Source organism: Scardinius erythrophthalmus (genome assembly GCF_964197995.2).
Source record: "Scardinius erythrophthalmus genome assembly, chromosome: 3".
Classification (NCBI taxonomy): Eukaryota; Metazoa; Chordata; class Actinopteri; order Cypriniformes; family Leuciscidae; genus Scardinius; species Scardinius erythrophthalmus.
Window position 1 is genome coordinate 6540451 of NC_138223.1, and position 21128 is coordinate 6561578.

Here is a 21128-nt window from a genome sequence, read left to right on the forward strand (position 1 = left end):
TTAAAGGCCAGTTTGGCCCGTAGGCTATAGAGCAAATAAACAACAAATAAATTTGAGAAAAAAAAAAAAAAAGAAAAAAAAAAAAAAAGCAGCAACTGGTATCAGAAACAGGCCATTTGCTTGTGAACATCGGCAATCGTAATTGCTCCTCATGAAAAATCCTGATCGATGCATCACTACTGCTTTGTGTTTAACTGCAGGAAGTAAAACCTTTGCCTTTAAAATAACTGGTATATTCAGTATAATGGTTCCACAGGATTCAGCATGGAAATCAGCCAGATTTAGCATCTTGGAAAGTTCAATAAAGGGCAAATTTTGGGCCTGTTTTTGAGATTTCATCTTTACAACAACCTGAGGCAGCTATTTTCTAGACATGCAAGTACAGCTCCTTTTTATTTACGTGGGGACAGACTGAAATTCCCCAAAGCAAATCACTAATTAAATATGACAGCATATTTGACCTTTAGCTCAAATTTAACTAAATAAAAATGTATTTTTTTTTTATTTTTTTTTTGCAAATGTGTTCAGACAAATATTTGATAGAGAAAATGCACGCATATAACATCATCAGATGCTCTTTACCCCTCGAAATTGAATTGGCAAGAATAACTCATCTGAGCTCACACTTCAGGCATCACCTCCATTCCCCACACAACATAATGGATGATGGCCCTCAGAACATCCATTATGCAATATCCATCCAGTTTCTTGAATCTCAAGCATAGAGACACAGGGAAAGTTTGATCAGAACTGAATGGTAATGTGTTTTTGACATGATGTGTAATTGATTCTGACTGTGGAAAGTTTTAGATGGGATGTTTCCTTTTCTGTAAGGGACTGACAAGACACTGAAATACAATGCATGATCCCTTTATACTCAATGTGTTTGTGTTTGTGAGAAGATCTTGGATTCTAGTCATGTGGAGCCATTGCACCTTGACATATGCTATTATAAAATAAGATTACAGATGTGCAATGAAATTACCCACATATGGCCTGAAGGGAAATACAAACACATGATGACATGAAGTCTCGAGAGGGAGTGCAGAAATAATTATTATGACAGTTTAATGCATGCAAACATCTGTTAGTGCCACATCTGGAACAGGTGGCGGTCCCCAGGACAGAGTTCAGAATGTTTTTTTTTTTACTCTGAAAAACACTGTGGCCAGTTGAGTTTGGTGGAAGTGTTTTTTTTTTTTTTTATGCATGAGAGCTTAGAAAATATAGGCAGAATCTGGTCTCTTTAAGCCAGACCCAAACAGCAAAGACATTCAGATGTTTTTTTTTTTTTTTTTTTAGCTTCAAAGTCATCTTTATTCTTTATAGTGCACAGTTCACAAAATCATCATTTAGCAGTTTTATAGTTTTTATATATATTTTTCATAGGACAATAAACCAAAATACAAATATATGCAGTCTAATAGTTATGTATAGTCCATCTATCTATCTATCTATCTATCTATCTATCTATCTATCTATCTATCTATCTATCTATCTATCTATCTATCTATCTATCTATCTATCTATCTATCTATCTATCTATCTATCTATCTATCTATCTATCTATCTATCTATCTATCTATCTATCTATCTATCTATCTATCTATCTATCTATCTATCTATCTATCTATCTATCTATCTGTCTGTCCATAAGTTCTATAAACCTTCAAACTAAAAGGCTTTTAAAACTTTTTTCAAAGCTTTTAAACAAGGTTTTATCAAGTCAATATTAAAGTTTGTCTTTGTCTAGGTAAATATTAAACAATTAATTTGAATTTCAGTTGATTTTTGAAATATGTCAACACAGGAAATTAATTAGCCTCAAACCATTTTATGAGGTCTTTACTTTTTGGTGTGATGATACGCAGAAAGAAGAAGACCATCTGTATTTCCCAAATACCTTTATAAACAAGTGTCAGTTAAATGACTTTTATAACTGGACAGATGCTAAACTATTTGCTTCACTACCCTTACGAAAAAGAAGTTAATTCAAGTGCTCTATTAGTAGCCTATACTTCTTTTAAACTAAAAATAAGAAAGTATACTTTCAGTCTACATTTTATATACTTCTCAAAAATATACTTTATGTACTTCTCAGAAATATACTTAAAATTACACTTAAGTGTACTTGACTTATACTGAGAGAAAAGTCCAAGTATTTGATCTGAACTTGTACTCAATCTTTCGATCGAGATATACTTAAAAGTATAATTAAGTATTCAAAGTATACTTGGCTTGTAGTTGTGTTAAAGGGATAGTTCACTTTGAAATTAAATGTTGGTATGTTTTAGCTTACCTCAAGGGCATCCAAGATGTAGGTGTCTTTTTTTCCGCAGTAGTTTCAATTTTGATATTTTTAGGTCAAACCGTTCTTGTCTGTCAGTCGTATAATGCAGGTTTATGGTCACGGTCTCAAAGAGCATGCACAGAGTCCAAATTAAAACAATTCCCCATCGTCCAAATTAAACAATTCCCCATCGTAAGTACACATTGATGGCCTAAGACACGAAACGAGCGGTTTGTGTGAGAAAACGAACAGTATTTATATCGTTTTTACCTCTTGTAACACAGCCACGTCCAAGTGATCTGAGGGCGCGAGCGCATCCTTCTGTGTGACGTGTACGCAGTCTGGTGCATAGATATATACACTAGATGTCGCCTTGGCTACGGCAGTTCATTGGAACGAATGTCTTTAATGCGACATCTAGTGTATATATATCTATGCACCAGTCTGCGCACACGTCACACACCAGGAAGCGCCCGCGCCCTCAGATCACTTGGACGTGGCTGTGTAAAACAAATTTAGTCCCAAGCAGTATTGAAGTTTACTACAAGTACACATTGATATTAGTATACTTGCTACATAAAGTATACTTAAAAATACTTTTTCGTAAGGGTATTGCGATTGTTGTGCTAGAACTAGGCTGCATGTACATACTGACAGGTGTCATAGTCCCTAGATTCAGGTGCATGGTCACACAAAATGTGTGGACAGCTGTCAAGCCTTTAATCAGCAGAAACCAACTCTGCTACCACCACTCCACACATAAACAAGTACACACTCACCCAGAGACACCCGCTTTCCCCCTCAAACCCCCACGGAGCATCTGACAGCTCTACCGTGAGCTTGTAATCCATCTCTGGGAGCCACAACACCCAGTGCAATTATTCTTTATAGCTGACTTTACCTGGAAAACATAATTGAAAGAAGCTGTTTTTATTCGTAACACTTAAGGTAAACCTTTAAAGAGGAAAAATTCAGACTCGAATGAGCCAATTTCCTGATGTTATAATGACACGAGAAATTAATAAACTGCCAAGGGACAAAAAAGCTTCAGTGGGAAACTGGGCAACTATGTTGCTTACTCTTTACAAACTTACTAGAATAAACTTCTGTGATGAGACGCTAATAGGCCAATTAATATGGTTGCAAAAAAAAATATGGTGTGCTTTGGTGTTGAGGTAACCACAAAGTTTCGGGTGATCTGTGAACGTCTCCAAAGTGTCGCTCCATGTCACTTAGAGTGTACATATCATCGCTGTCAGGTGGAAACCCCGTATCTCCAAAACCGCTACTTTTCAGGAAATAAAAAAAAAAGATATTGTGGATTTATGTATGGTCAGACACTTGCATGTGCCGTTATATTATTAAGATTTGATCAAAATCAAACTCAAATGGAGTTTGACCAGAGAATTCCATCATTCATTAATCTGAAAGATTAATGGTCTGGCATTGACTAATGAAAATCGGCCAGCTCGAGGGGCGGCTCCAAGCATGCATTTGAAAATCTCACTGCACACAATTGGATAACACTATGACCAATCACAACAAGCCCCATACGCTTAGCTACCAGCGGAGCTAACTGGTAGATTAGACTCTTACCGTATCCGGTCGGCAAAACAGCAAAAACGCCCTTCTTGCAAAGGAACGATTCGAGCGCCGTCTTCTGTTCCTGTTTTAGATAAAAAGCCAAGTCGAACTCGTTCATTGTAGCGGCCAAAGCCTTTTCAAACAACTGGTGTTCATCCATAGCCATCTCGCAATGTTTACTAATGACTTCGACGTCACAGCGCTGTCGTCATCTTGCCTCTGGCCCGCCTATATCAGATAACCCGATGTGATTGGTGCAGCTCGGATACAAGGGCATATTTAATGAGCATCATTACTCAAAGCCAGAGGAAACTCGTTGAGCAAATTCAACTTGTGCTCTCGCGAGAACTCTGGATTTCCAGGGTAGGCATCTGAGGCAGTAAGAGCATAACATTATGGTTTTATCAACTTTCAGGTCATAAAGTTGTAGCTTTTTTTTTTTTTTTGTGCCAAAATCTAATTTTTTTAAATGCACAGGCTATTTAAGACAGTATTGACTGTAACTTAACGTTAAGAAGATATATATATTTTTTGGTAATTTAAATAATATTATAAAACAGATTTATATGTTTCTCTTTAAGGCTTGTACAACTTAGAAATAATAATACTTTAAATATTAAAATGTTTACAAATATTTAGAATATTTTTTTTGTCTACTTTAGTTTTAGTCTTTTTGCCTTTTATTTTATTTAACTTTGTGTCACTAAACACTAGAAGAACCATCACTTTTTCTGGCCAATTTTCCCATCACATGATGTTGCTCATTGCATCAACTCCATTGCAGTTCTTTCAAGGTCCTGAGCTTCATAAAACATCTGCCAAACCCTGCGGTTAGGTCTATTTCTTTTCATTTTCATCAGCTTTTCCATTTTTTCCTTCGCTATTGCCCTTATAAAGCATCCTTCCTTTGTCCGGCCTTCTTTTCGTCCACAGAGGTTTGGAGCCCTTTAAAGGGTCGGTCAGCTTTGGAGGGGGCAAACATTTAACAGTTTCACTCTCTCTCCTCTCTGTGTGATGTTGTCCCACGATGCCACCATTGTGCCTCAATGACAAAGTTGCTGTCAGTCATTGGTAAGCCTAGATGAACAGAGGAACCCCAGAATGAATGAGTGGGTACCAGAACCAGTAATGAGGATACGCTCTGCAGTCAGATCCGTAATCGTGTGATATTTCACTATATTGTTCAAAATATTTCCTCAGGTGACCTAAAAATGTGTCATTATATAACATCTAACAGGTAACATCTACTGGTGTTATTTAAACCTACAGTAAGTAATGAATGTTGCTAGACTTACTATTGCCCATACCTGTGGTGAGGGGGATTTTGTCCCAGAAACCACTAAGATTCTATTCTATTCTATTCTATTCTATTCTATTCTATTCTATTCTATTCTATTCTATTCTATTCTATTCTATTCTATTCTATTCTATTCTATTCTATTCTATTCTATTCTGAACAAACCTAACTACATGGGGTTACAGCAATGAGTAATGAGTAAAGTCAAACCAGGGAGAAAGGCTCTTTAACTTCACATTTACAGAGTACTGTGTTATAATGTAAAAATACATTTTGTGACTAATCCCCGATCTACTTTGGAATGATTTTTTTTTTTTTTGTGTGTGCAAATGTCAAAGTAATTTGTGAGGTGTAAAATGGAAGCATTATGCACCAGATAAGCAAGGATGTGGTTTAAAAAGAGAAAGCAGCTGTGAATTGCTGGCCCACTCAGACGTATCAAGTGGTTCCAGCCCAAGTGATTGTTTAGGATTAATGGTGCAGTCTCCAGTGCATGCTTTCTATGGAAACTCAAGTAGTCGGAGACAGGCCCTTGTGTGCGGCTGTTAGTAGAGTAGACAGGAACACCAGAGCAGGGTGATGAATGGCCCAGCGCTGGCTCCCAATCTGTTTTGACAGCGACTCTCGTCGGCTGTGTAAGTCAGCGAGGATGCATGTGTATGTGTGTATGAAACAGAGATACTGTATTAAGACTGAATACCAAAGATTTCTTGCACACCTGTCTCCAGATCTTGGTTAATGAGAGGCATACTGTCCATGTTGAACAGAGTGGAAAATAGACTGTTAAAGAAATACTTACCCAAAATACAAACCTTTATACTCCATGTCTTTTAAAGTCAGCATGAAACGGAAATTGCAATTGTAACATATCAGAGTGAAAAGGCTTCTTGAACAAGAGAAATTGTAGTACAGGACTTGATTTGGTCCATTGGGAACTGATTGGATTGTTGGATGGTTGTTTTGTTATGGGTCGATCTCATGTGAGTGACAGTTTGTCCCGTCCTCGCACCAGTAAACACGCCAGAGAAGAGATGTCACTGCAAGAGGGAGAATTTATTTTGATTAAAGATTATATATAAATATATATACATATGCTATTACTGTATATGCAATATCATAAATCATATATATATATATATATATAGATATATATATATATATATATATATATATATATATATATATATATATATATATATATATATATATAATCTTTTGATTTCATGATGACTGTAAAGTCTTAACATCCATCCTAATTCTCTTTGGCGTGTTCATGAGAGAGGTAGCAATATCTGATGCATGAGTGAATCAGTCTTTTGAGTCAAATATGCCAATAAACCATTGATCCAGTTCACAACACCTGTCTAAATGATTCATTCATGAATCTACCTAATCTAAGCTTAACTCACAGACTCATGATCCAGACTCAGTTGTTACCATTTCATTGGAAGTGATGATTCTGAAGACTTGATATATAGAGCATGAATCATATGACCACTTATATACATCTTTTTTGAAGCTCAAGTAAGGATTTATCCTTTTGTGTTCCTTTAAAAGTATTTGGAACAACATGAGGTTGAGCAAATGATTGCAATAGTTTTATGTTTTGTTGAACAGTTTAACGTTATGTATATAGCGATGTGGTATTAACATACTCCCTCTTAAGGCATGAACACCTCGCTCGGTGACTCATCTGTCACACTCTTCTTCAGGTTGTTGCATACAGAATCCCACCTACTATTCCAGCTGTCTGCTCTGCATGTCACACACTGTGCTGAATGCAGCTGACAGAGAGGCAAACCAAATAATTCATGCTTAACATCTCCGACATGCTGATATGCAGTCCAAACTGCAACAGGTTTTGTTTTGTTTCCGCTATTCTGTATTTGCACATTTCAGACTGTCTGTTAGAGGAGAGGATTTATCAGTGACTCTTTCTGCAGTTACATCTAAGCACCAATAGGTGGTGGCAAGTGACTGGAACGAACCAACTGACTACTGTATATGCATCCAAAATTGCATACTGTAAAGCAGGTACTGCATTTCGTTTAAAACGTACTTCATGACCATTAAAAAAAAAAATTATGTTCTATGCAGTATGAATGTGTGTAATATAAATGAAATTCGGACGTACTACATCCATGTTGTCACTGTCATGTGACCTATGGCGTCAGTTGCATCACTTCACTGTCATTCACAAATCCTCTCCCGTGGCCTCATGGAATAGCAAAGTGTTCAGCGGATGCAATCTTCAGAATCTTGCTGGAAGTAGTAGGTCATCTGTGTAACTTTTCGCCACCTCGAACATTGGCTCAAATATTGTTTTTTACCTAATATATAGTGTCGAAGTTGGCATATTCGGATGCAGGGACTGTTTTCATGAGTGAATATTTGAATCATTCACTCAACCTATTCGTTCACAAAGACTGATTCATTCAGGAACAAAACAATTGACTGCCTTTACCAATGAGTGAGTGACTGAATCATTCATTCCATAGTTTTGTTCAAAAGCACTGATTCATTTATGAACTAAACAAGTGATGGCTTTATGAGTGAATCACTGAATCATTCACGCAATTGATTTATTTGAAACACTGAATTATTCAGAAACACCTTTACTGTGTGTTGCTCTGAAACATGCAACGTTTTACTGTATGTTCTGCTATGGCTTTGTCTGGAACTTTATACATTGGCGGATCAAAATTAGACAAAGTAGTTGGCAATATTTTGTCTAAAATATAAGTTATTTAAAAAAAGAGGTGTTGTTTCTCAGATTATTATGTAAAAGCAATATCATTTAAATAGTTGTGGACTGTTTTATGGTACTTTAAGAGACTTTTGACTTTTGATTTTGAAGATAATTATAAATAGAAATCCCATAGACTTACATTAAAGGTGGGTCCCAGAGAATGAGGAATATATATATATGTAGATATATAAATATATATGTAGATGTAGATATTAAAATAGTGGAGTGGGCTCTGTTGCTTTTAAAAATTTGTCTTTGCCAGCAAATAAGCAATTGTTTCATTGTACGAGTAGTGGTAGTAATATGTTTTATGTTCTTTTAGGTATGCAAAACAAAGAGTGATGTAATTGCTGGCCTCCTCAGAAATTATATAATCTTTCCCCCCGCCCCTATATCATAGATGCATCAGTTGGCTTTTGTAAAGAGGAAAACAACAGTGGGGTTCCTGTGGCATGCTGTGGGTGAAGAAGAACAGTGTGGCATGTTTGTGTTGTTGCATGTGACATTCGTGGCATTAGCGCTACGGTCACATGTCTTTATTAGTTGAATCTTGGAGAAGGGTGTTCGTTACATCCCGATACTCTATCCAGTGTACGTTCAACTCACATCTTGCACAGCATCATATGTATACAGAGGAACAAATTTGCATTAATTCAAACGACTGCATTTGCAATTGCAATAATGAAACCGAGGAATATTAGACTTCTAAACTGATATGTTTGTGCCTCACCACTGCTTTAAATGTGATTACAGCTCTTATTGCAAAACTCAGTGCAACAATTTCCTCTTTAACATTAAGTTTTGCAGTTGCCTGAATCCACTATCAAATATTAGGTTATCAGAGATCAGAATCCAAAAACAAATTAGATATACTGCAAGATATAATATATACTGGTAAAATACAACCGTACACAAAAGAGCCAGAGCCAAAGGAAGCATCTCAGTCAGCATGCTGACAAAATATGTTCATGTCCAGATGGTTTCGTCATTTTAACATCCATTACTGCAGGCGAGTTTGCCAGCTATGATGTAACCTTGACCCATGAATGGGACTGCTACAGGTCTGGCTCGTGAAAATGAGCTCATATGTGAACAACAGGAATTGAACTCATTACATATGTACATTTAATATTCTAAGTAAGGTTTTAACCTCTGTAGATGGTTAACTTTCAACTCTGATGCTAAATAATTCACACTTTTGGATCATGCATTATCTACTCAATAAAGGCACATGCTAATAAATGCATTAAGCTTTTAAAGATTCAAGACAATGGTCATGGTATAGTCCCATTTCCATCAGAATCATTGAGAACACTTGTGTTTATTCATTATGCTTTTTTTGTAATATGCGAGGCATTTTTCATTACAGAAAGACAATTAAACTCTTCTGTACCTCTGTGTACTTCATGTAACAGCTTGCATTTTAAAGCAATAGAACATTTATTTGAATTATGCAGCATTTAAGACATGAATATGCAAAAAGTTGTGTGAGTCACCCTCAGCAGTTATAACAAAAATGACACATTCATAACACATTCAGTGAGAAGTTTTCAATATTGTAGTTTGATTAATATTCACTTATATAGGCATGTGGTGAGTTCAATTTTACAATTCGTTTTACCCCAATGTTAGTTATTCAGGCAGCAGGAAGCTGATTCTGGAACAGATGAGTGTTTTGAGTTTGAAACAACTGCTTTAGGTGAATGAAGTCATAGAGAACCCAATTCTTTCAGTCCATATTTGTAATTGCCTCTATACAATAACCATTTCTAATAACCATTTCTTTGTCATTTGTGTTTTTTTCATTGTCAAATGATGGTCATTATCACATGATCAGGGCCTGCCAGTGCATATCTGAACTTTATTTCACACTATATGAAGTATCTGCAAGTTGCCTGATTACACTTGATCACATTATTAAAATTCATGCTTCAAAATTACACTTTTTGAAAATTACACTTGGTGCGCAGCTATGAACCCACAGTCATGTGAACATCCCTCCTGCTTGAAAGTATTATCAGCTCTAAATGCAATTGTATTTTAGTCTCAATGTATATAATAATGTATAATATCTCTCTTCAATCAGTAGAGTGGTGAGCTTCTCACATCGTTGAATGTGTGTTATTACACTGCAACAGCATGTCTTCAGATACTCTTTCAGGTATTTGATCACAGATTTGCTTGAATACAAATGTGAATAGATGCATAGTACTTGACCATATAGTTAGATTAAAGAGGTACTTCACAAAAAAGGAAAATTCTGTAATTATTTATTCACCACATGTCGTTGTAGACTGTCTTTCTTTCGCAGGACACAAACGAAGATTTTGCAAAGAGTGTTTTTGTCCATACAAGGAAAGTCAGCGCAACGGGGTCCAAACTAAGTCTAACACTAACTAACATTGGACCCCATTGACTTTCATTATATGGACAAAAAAGAGAGACATTTTCCACATAAGAAAGAAATTAGAAAGCAGTTGCAAATTATCCCAATTTTGTCTTAGGATTGTGTCTGTTTATGTTTCGACATCAAAACCCTACGATTTTCAAAAACATGTCAGGCATTTTCTTGCATTTTTGGATTTTTATAATGACCTGAATTTTAATGTTTCAAAGTTTAACTAAAGTTAACTATAGTTTAAGTTAAACTATAACCATAAAATGTAATACAAAGTTACAAACAAGTATGTCTTTGTGTTATAAACAGCAACTTGGAAAACAGACTTAACAGAAAAGGCAAGAAGCGTTATCTGAGAAAAGAGAATATTAATATAATAGGTGCAGGCCACTATCTTTTACATTGCGCTGACATAATTTCCGATTCTTGCGAAAAAGGCCCATCCTTAAGGACTTGATTAGTTTGATCAGGTGTGTTTAGTTGGGGCCATTTAAATTAAACCATCTAAAAACAGAAAATTTCTGATGTGTTTTGCCCGTTCGTTTACAAGACAACGGCGTTTGGTGGGCCTGAAAAACTTTTGAAAACGGGATTCAAAATGCAAGTTTTTGAAAACAATACCATTATCGTCTCTGTGTAAACAACAAAAACGGGAACTTGTGAAAACGGTGAGGTTATGTGCATGTGTATACGTGTTCAGTCTATAGGCGCGGAGTGTTTCTTTACAAAGTGACATCGCCAACTACTGGCCTGGCAGCATACTGTGTTTTTAATCGTTTTCACAGATCCGTGTGAACTGGGAACATTTTGATAAAGTTTTCATTTGTAGACAAAAACTTTATTTTCAAAGTTTTGCACCACTGAACTACTATCTACACTCTATGGATTTGTTTAATTTTTGAAAAACATATTGTGTTTAATAATGTATTTAATGAATGTCTAGATATATTTGAACTCATTCTTTGAAGCATTGTTATAAAAACTCCAGGCTGCAATTGTATCTACAACTCCAAAATATGAGAGCTGGGAAAGTGTCTTCTTTCTGCGTTTCACGCGCTGATTCATGTTATTGCACTTGACAGTGTTCATTTCCAAGAGGAAACCATCAAACTGCCTGCTCATCACTGGGGATATTACGGTCAATTTTGCTATGAACAGCCTAACTGAAATGGGAACACATTACATTCGGAAGCCTGGAATGCAGATGCATGATTATATCTATTACAAACATCAATTTCCATCACATTACTCAACCGAATGTTCCCTGTCTTGTGCACAACACTGCCATACCTCCCTACACTTCTTTGTAGATTTGTTGCTTCATATACTTCACACCAGAAGCAAAATGCCGTCGGTAGATCCCAAGTTTGATGGATTGGGAACATAATTCCACTCCCAACATGGTTCCACGCTTCAGTGACCTCCTACAATAGCCGTCCACCTGAGATATGACTTTTACATTCAGCAACTGTGACTCTTATACGAATATGGATTACTGCATGAATCTGATTTATAATCACCTGATTAAATATTGGCGGACCACATCGTGTAATGTCCACTTCATGTCATATGTTTGCTATTTACACCTTTCTTTTTGCCATTTAAGCAAATTATTATTGATTCAGAATAAGAGAACTGAGGTTCATCTCATTAAAAAAGGCAGCAAACACCGTTCAGGTCTTCAGCATTTTTCTTTTAATGCATCTCAGAAGTGGATCTCAATTCTTGTTTTTCGATAGCTAACCAATCAATGTCTGACTTATTAGATTAGGATAGGAGTATTTTAGGATAAAAAAAAAAGAAGTAGACATTTTTAAAGTGAAATCTTAATAATTATGCTGTATGATTTTCTCACCAGGAAGAGAATACTGTGTTCAAGATCATTGCAGATGTCCTTAAAGCCAAATGGGGTTGGTGTCACCTGCTGATATTAGTTTAATCAATGGCATAAATTAAGGTTTGTGATAGAGAATGATGATTCAGGGCAGACTGGAGTTTTTAGCATGAGGAGAGGGCGGCTCACTTTGACCCCGTCAGCTAATGATGGATGAGGGACTGCTGCGATTTCATTGGCCAAGCTCTGAGCCGTTAAGCGATCCCCATCATTCTGGAAAAAAAACAGCCTGTTCTCTTGCACTTCCTGGATTGAGGGGGATATTTTGTTGAGATGACACAATTACTCCAAAAGAGTTTGAATATAATCTCATCAACTGGTTAAATATTTGGACACATTTAGACACTTAGCGTATAGCTACATTAATAGTAGTTCTGTCATTTTGTCAATAAAATTTAAAACATTGATTACATGACATGTCAAAGAATTAATTAATTGCAATTATTCACATATATCAATATTTACTGAGCAAATTAAGATAATGTAATCCATCTTGCAACTGAGTTTGTCAACCTGTGTGTTATAGCCATACTTACACTGTTTTTTGAGCAAATCTGTTCAATGAACGATTCAACGACTCACTTGTGAAGACAGTCGCATGTTTCAATTCAGAATGAATCAGTGTTTTTGAGCGAATTGGTTGAATGAATGACTCATGAATGAATTGACATGCAGAAAGAGTCATTTCAGAGAGTGGTTCAACAGTGAAAAATCCAAGTGCTGATGTAGTAATTTGTAATCGTAGACCAATATATCAGCCAATATTTAGCCATTTTGAGATTGTTGTATCGGTCCAAAACTGTGTCCAATAGACTGGAGGAAGTGGTCGTTCTTTCATCTTTTCTACATTTTCAAATGTTTAATTACATTTTGAGAAAATATAGTGCAAATTAAAGTCACCATAAAATCAAAATTGACAATTTTATACACACACTTATACATGGTTATTGTATAGGTCTATAAGTTGTGCATAATTGCAATAAAAACATGATAAAAAGCTGGATGGAAACATGAAAGTTGCCTAAACTTTTGGCAGACCTGAAAAGTGCAGATGTCTCATTGAAGCAAATGTGATGAACAGATTGGTTGCACATCAACGCCCCAGGAGCTTGGGGTTTACCGAGTCAAAAATGATGAGTGTGTGAAATAGCAGGATGGGTGTTAATGTGGTGATCTGTCACTCCATTGATCCTGCCTGGATCCCATATCCTGAAGTTCTCATGTGGGCTTTTCAGGTCTCTAAAGCTAAAGGCTCAGTTTCTGTCGACAAATGCCTTTGAAGTATGGACAGGAATCCCTTAGCGTCAGAAACGATCATGGATTATTGGGTCAGTGTGGGCAGGGAGCAAAAGGACACATTCTCATTTTTCATTCTTCAGTTTTGAGTACATCAGTCACCCTTATATTGAACATTTCATTTGAAACACTTTTTGCCTCTAAGCCATAGTAAAGTAAATACTCAAAGCGCTGAAAGTTAAAGGCTGAGTGAATTCTGGAACATGCTTTATAAAGTAACAATGCTCGCCAATTGCCATATGTGTAAATAATTGGCTTTGGTGAGTAAATAAAACGTTTTATGCAAGTTTTCAGGGGCCTGGTTTATAAAATGTTGCGTAGAAACCGTCCAACGTTAATCATCTTTTCTCAAATGTGCGTACGTGTAATTCAGAGAACAAACGTATGCACAAAAAAAACGTGCGTCCAGATCTCTTCGCAAAAGATCTTGAAATGTTGCGCAGCTGAATGGTTTCAGATCTCTGCCTTGTAAATGTTGCCAATTCATTTCATCAACATATAAAAGAGCACCAGTCAACATCCAAATGCTTTATTGAGAATAGCGAATGGCAAGAATTGCTTAGATTACGAACTAGGCCTGCAATGCTCAAAGGAAAAGTGTGTACGGCTGCTTAGACCAGCACGTCAAGAAACGTTTTTATAAATATGAACGTTGACATGGATTTTAGCGTACAGAAAAAAAATTCAAATTCAAATTCAACAAATTTGAAAGTTCAAATCTGTGCATACGCACGTTTTATAACTGAGGCCCCAGGGATAATTTAACTTTAGGGATAATTAAGATGTAAGTGAATGATAAAATGACTCTCTCTAATAGTGATGCACAACAGTGCTATCTTATTATAGCTTTTTATTAATATTTTGAATTAACTCTTACTTTTATCTTAAGTTTTCATTTTAATTTTAGTAGTTTTCTTATGTGCTTTTGTCATTTATATATATATATATATATATATATATATATATATATATATATATATATATATATATAAATATATATATAAAACTATATATAGACTATTTCTTATAAATGTGACTTTACATCTCTTTACCAAAAAACAAAAACAAAAAACTTTAAAATCTTATAGCTTTTTATCAGAAGTTTTTTAAGACAAAAGAGGTTGGGTGTCAGAGCTTTATCTGCACTTTCAATCTTACTTCATGCATTTGTGTTCTGTGTGTTAAGCCCTGGTGAAAAGTGGGACAAATTAAGGTACTTTACAGCCTCAATCTGAGAGAGAGAGAGAGAGAGAGAGAGAGAGAGAGAGAGAGAGAGAGAGAGAGAGAGAGAGAGAGAGAGAGAGAGAGAGAGAGAGAGAGAGAGAGAGAGAGAGAGAGAGAGAGAGAGAGAGAGAGAGAGAGAGAGAGAGAGAAGAGAAAAGAGGTAGAAGGAAAGGGTGGAAAAAAAGATTGACGTCTTACATTTCCCTCTCTAGTGAGCTTTCTCAGAAACAAATTGACTCCAGCACAGAGGAGACCTCTATTTGTGAGAAACATGGTACTGGGACGACACATTGTTCTCCTCGCCAGATGCTTTCCTCACCTGTAGAAGTGGCATATTCAATAAGGGAATCTATTCTCCATTTGTCCAGCAGAGGTCTAAATCTTGGCTTTGTATACACCATGGCACCGCCGTGTCCTCCGGGACTACCTAACTGTGACAGTGAATGAATTTAGCTGGGAAGGGTGTAATTTGTCCACAGCAATAATATGGAGTGGTCCGCTCCACAGGCGGCGGGCCGTAATATAGCTTGCTGTAATGTAGAGAAAGAGTCGCCCTCCGGGGTTCAATAACTGCTTATTACTCCTGCCTCCACTTCAGAAGCATCACCATCACCATCAGCCCAGTGGTTTCCCACATTATAACTCCAGCACAAATGCCCCTGCTCCGCTTATTCTCTAAGCCTGTTGAGCAAATACTCTGTTTGTGGTCATGGTTCTACAGGTCCGTGATCTAATAGATGATGTTGGGGAATTGTCCTCGCCAGCTCTCATTTGTCTTCATAGAGAGGCGAGAGAGAAGCCAAGCTGGTCAGTTTTCAGCAACAGGTTATGACATCTTGAAGAAACTAGCTTCAGAACTATTTTTTTCCCTGTGGATTTATATACATGATCTTCAATCTTCTCAATGAACTAGTGCAAAACAGTTTTAGTCATCTGAATGATCATTCTCTCTGTCTCTCTTTTTCTCTTCTAAAGTGTGTCCTGGCACTGATAACAAGCTCAGCACGCTGTCTGATTTGGACCAGCAGTATAAGACCCTTCGGAAATTTTACGAGAACTGTGAGGTGGTCATGGGTAATCTGGAGATCACCAGTATTGAACGCAACCGCAACCTGTCTTTCCTCAAGGTGAGTACCAGCAGCAAATACTGATGATGGATGAATGGATAGATAGATGAAAAAATAAATAAATCTTACTTACCCCAAACTCACCTTAAAATCCTAGTTTGGTAAATTTGCACCTTGTGCACCTTTTATTAAAATGACACAAATTAACAAAATATAGAGCATTATTATGTGTGACTAACAAGACTATATAAATATATTAATAGCAGAAGACTATTTTCTCTCAATATGAACACTCTAGTGACATGACATTAGAGAGCGAGCCATCCTGTATTTCAAAGGCAGTTGGAGCTTTTAGCAGTCTTTTGTATGGGTGCTGCAATTACTGGCTGGTAACACTGATGGTTAAAAAGCTCTTTTACATTTGCATTAATGGATGTTACTCTTCACTCTGGTTTCAAACTTGGTATGACTGCAGAAATGGAGCAAAAAAGGCTGTACACGGCTGCCTTGTTTTCACACTAAAACCAGGTGTATTACATTACGCATTCACAGAGAAATCAACTGGCCACCGAGTCTCTGAATAAATGGATGCTTTTTCATGAAAGTCGTCTCTTACCGGTTCTAATGTATAGGATGAAAAAGTGGGAATAGCTCAAATTGTTTTGCACACATAAAAACAAAGTGTGTCATATGGTGGTCCTAAGCATGATGTTAATAATTATCTCCTATATGTCTTCTTTTAGAAGGTGGCTGACTATTTTACACTTGAATAATGACATTGAGAAGTTGTAATAGCCTTTACAATGTTAAAATACACAGTGATGGTGAGCTAAAATAAAGTAATAAACTGAAAAACTTGATTTTATGGTATGTAAAGTGTGTTTTTAACCCTTAAAGACCTTTATTGTAAAATATCGGTGGAAAGGTTTATTCCTAATAAACCATTATTTTGCTACATACTGTAATAGTTTAATAGTCTATTAAGTTGCATAATCGGCGCATACAGTATAGAATGTGTCTTTGTCATCTCTTGTTTGATTGGTTCGAACCGCACATAAGAAGGTGGCCCAGGTCACGGTCCGCAGATAATATGAATGCAATCCGTCTTTCATCACAGAAGTAAACCGATATGTTTCATCCAGTTATTATGCGTCTCAAATCCTGTGTATTTTGTTGAGACTTACCCTCAATCTTATTTCGTCCCACCCTACATCGCGCATGATTACCATTGAACGAACAAAGACATGTTTCAAAGGTCTCTTGTTTACCTGTAGCCCTGATGTTTTCCCATCAATCTACCAGCGTCCAGGATCAGGGTGCGTATCGGCAGGTGGTGTCACTTTGGCCTGTCAAATAGACCCATGGTCCGCTGTCAGGTTTTATCCTGGTCAAGGCCTGAGCGTTCCAGCAGCAGCAGCAGCTAATGATGTTACAGGCTTTGACTGACTCTTCATTAAGGTCTGATCAATCAGGCTGCTGGCTACCTCATGCCTGCTTAGTGGAATACCAGAGTGGCTCAATGTCTGAGCTGCCAGGTCGTGTTAGCGTCAGGAACTGACACAGACAATTGCCTCTTTACATTTGTTGCTCTGCCACCGTGGTCCGTATACATGCAGTACATGCGGAGAGACAGATCTTTATAGGACCTCTCTCAGGTAATTTTGTTCCTCCTTCCTTGTTAAAATCCTTCTCACATTTCAATCTCCGAGTTGAAAAACACACTGCTGGTCTCTCTACCAATTTTACGGTGATCCGCGGTGTATTAAAGACTCTCTGTTTTCTTTTATTTTCTTTTATTTTATAGAGGCATCAGTATTTGGGAAAGTAAAAGGGGAGAACTGATAAGAATGTAAACGTGTACCTTGAAATGTGAAATGGTGAAAAGTCGCTTAGGATAAAAGAGTCTGCCAATTGCATAAATGTAAATGTATGTACATTTTTATTTAAAAGTGTATATTTTTAGATTGTGTAAATAATTTATACATTAATAAGTTGTCATAACTGCATGCATATTTTTACATTACATTATTTTTTACATTTATTAATTTAGCAGATCCTTTTACCCAAAGGGACTTACAAACAATGAATGAATGAATGAATGAATGAATGAATGAATGAATGAATGAATATTATTTTATTATTATTGCATATTTTTCCCTGATGAGGATATCCTTATTACTATATCCTATATCATATATATACTAATATAGGATATTATCCTATAAAGTAACCTCTCCACACTTATATGCACACACACAGATACATAAATAAACAAATGCATTCAAATCATTTATTTATTTATTTATTTATTTATTTATTTATTTATTTATCTGTGCGTGTGTGTGTGTGTGTGTGTGTGTGTGTGTGAGTGTGTGTGAGTGTGTGTGATTACATGCATGCATATATACAATAACGTTTTGGATGCATGCTGCAGGACACCGTCACCCATTGTTTGATATGTAATGTCATCTGTCTGGTTTTAAATAAACCACTTATATCCAATAAATCAGTTTTAAGTAACATGCAATGTATCATGCATTTTATATATTTTTTTATGCACTTTATTTTGTTCATGTATTTCAGGTGCTGCACATTTGTTGCATAAAACTTATTGAATGGTCATTCAGGTCTATGGTTTTGAATGCAATGCATTCTGGGTTATAAGGCATTGCAGCAGCCAGAGAAAGTTGCTCACAGTGACAGCACAACCAGCAAGTGACTGACTCAACACAGAGAGAAAGTGACACAGACTGGAGTAGTGGGAAGCTTGGACCATGTAAACAGACACTGTACACAAATGAACCCATCTGTGTTGCAGAGCTCTCTCTATTTTGAACTAGTGTCCCTTTCAGCAGAAGTACAAGAGTCAAGAAAATTGTTGAGAACTCTCCATTTTTGAAAAAAAAAAAAAAAAAAAAATTCATGGATTTGACCCAGAAAAATAATATTCAGGGCTTTAGCCACCAAAGTCCAGAAATGATGATGCCCTTAACAGTGGATTTATACCTTACTGTTTTATGCTGACACAGCTAGACATTTAATGTGTCCAAAAGTCCAGACAGAATGTTTTCATATCTGGTAAAACTTGTATATTAGGGAGAGTCTTTTGTGAATACTGAATGCTATTTCTAATATTATTTCAAAGCAGCTTGCAAAGTGGTTTTAGGCTTATTAAGAAAGCTTTGTAAGAGTTGGTTTTACTTTTAATGTAATTGCAAGAGGATGGATCAAATGTTTTATATTTTGTCATTCTGGATGCCAAAATTACTCAAATAATGTAGCAATGTTCGTTCATAAGGGAAGAAGGACGAGGAAGCCGGCAAATGTTCAACAGAATACTTACATTATAAAATAAACAAGCAGCTCCAACGGCTCTTGGCCCTGCTTGCCACAAATAGCTCTGTAAAATATGTAATTATTGTAATTATTATTATGAACTGTAATAATTGAATATGAAAATGTCACATTATGAACGTAAAATAGGACTTTAAACCCTGTAAACCTGATATAAGAAAAAATAGTCAGATATAATAATAAAAAAGTTTGCATATGTGTTTTAGGTTGTTTAATTTTGATCAATCAGGCCCATATAGCAATGGCCCTATGATATAGTAAGAATATGGCACACACACACACACACACACACACACACACACACACACACACACACACACACACACACACTTTGTCTTTGATGGTGTGACATATGTCTTAGTAAGATTAAATGCTTAGTTTTATGATCAAATTATGTAGATTTTAGAACACATACTGTATAATGTAATGATATAATGATGAACAAATAAACCTTCCTCAATAGCCTGATGTATCATATTTAATAATCACATTTTAACATGATTTAAAAAATATATATATTTATGGATAATCAAGTAAGCATAAGTTGCTTCAGTCCAGTAAATGTTCATTGTGACATACTGCAAAAAAGAAGGGGAACGTTTCTAGAATTATACTAAAAGGCATTATATATATAGGTGGGTGGATAGAGTATCCAAAAACATACTCAAGTAAAAGTACAAGTACTTATAGAAAAATGTACTCAAAGTAAAAGTAAAAGTAATAATCTTAATAGTTACTTGAGTAAGAGTAATGAAAAAACTACAAGTAGCTAGTTACTAGTTACTTCAGATCATATAGGCCTTTATATATATATATATATATATATATATATATATATATATATATATATATATATATATATATATATATATATATATATATATATATATATATATATATATATATATGAAGTGCCATCTGAAACTTTCTTCTAAAACAATCATTTTTTATCAAGCTCGTATATTTAGGTTCAGTAATTTCACTTTAATGACAATTAGGTATTCATTGCCATTTAAGTGAAATTACTGAATGTAAATATACAAGCTTGATAAAAATGCTCTTTTAGAAGAAAAATTTCAGATGGTACTTAGAGGCTTTTGCATCTGAAGTCGTCATATATAAAATGATATTATTTAGATTTTTTAAATTTTATTTAAATGACTATTATAGATTGTCTCTTCTTTTTTGTTGCAAAGATAGCCTATCATTATTTCTGACATCTGTAGCCCGAAAATCATTGTCTGTCCTTTGGTTTGTATAATAGTAACTTATACAACTACATTTGGATTATTAGACAATGTCGAAATAAAGTGAATCTGCGGAGTGTTGCATTCAAAGGCATATAATTGACACAGAGAAGAGTTAAAGGACAAGTTCGGTATTTTACACTTAAAGCCCTGTTTACAGATCGTTTCTGATGAAATAGAACGGTTAAGATTAAAATTTGGACTCATGCTGCTGTACCGAGAATTTTAGGTTTATTTCGCTTTCCCCCCCACCTACACAATGGCAGCCTATGGGCACTGGAACAATCCTTCATAAAACGCATTAAACTTTCGTTTACAAAGACGTGAAACTCACCGAGTGGTCAGGGGTGTTCACTGATATGCTCACACAAAAATCGCTGCAAAAGATGCTTTCCAACAGGTGTTTTACCATTCGTTGTAAAACTGTGGATCTATTTTTCCAAACGTCTCACACCCGTAGATTCTTCCGTTGAGAGCTTGAATAATAAACACTCCAGCCCAGTTGGTGGCGATAATGCACCTTTGCCAATTGCAAGCAAACCACTGGCATTTAATTGAATACACAGACGAAGCAGAAGAAGAAGCGGCGGAGTAATACCGTACCTCACACAGCACATTCAATACAAGTCAATGGAGTTGGACAAAAACTACGATAAAACCTGTTGGAAAGCATCTTTTGCAGCGATTTTTGTGTGAGCATATCAGTGAACACCCCTGACCACTCGGTG

The 21128-nt window shown here is 36.0% G+C and overlaps 1 protein-coding gene across 1 annotated transcript in view; it reads left to right on the forward strand.

Annotated features, from left to right (window-relative positions):
• The window catches only part of erbb4a (erb-b2 receptor tyrosine kinase 4a), a 214634-nt gene that overhangs the window by 96274 nt on the left and 97232 nt on the right, over positions 1-21128 (forward strand). The window contains exon 2 of the mRNA XM_081362522.1: positions 15708-15859. Within this exon, the coding sequence (XP_081218648.1) occupies positions 15708-15859 (152 nt within the window). The remainder of the gene's footprint in view (positions 1-15707; positions 15860-21128) is intronic.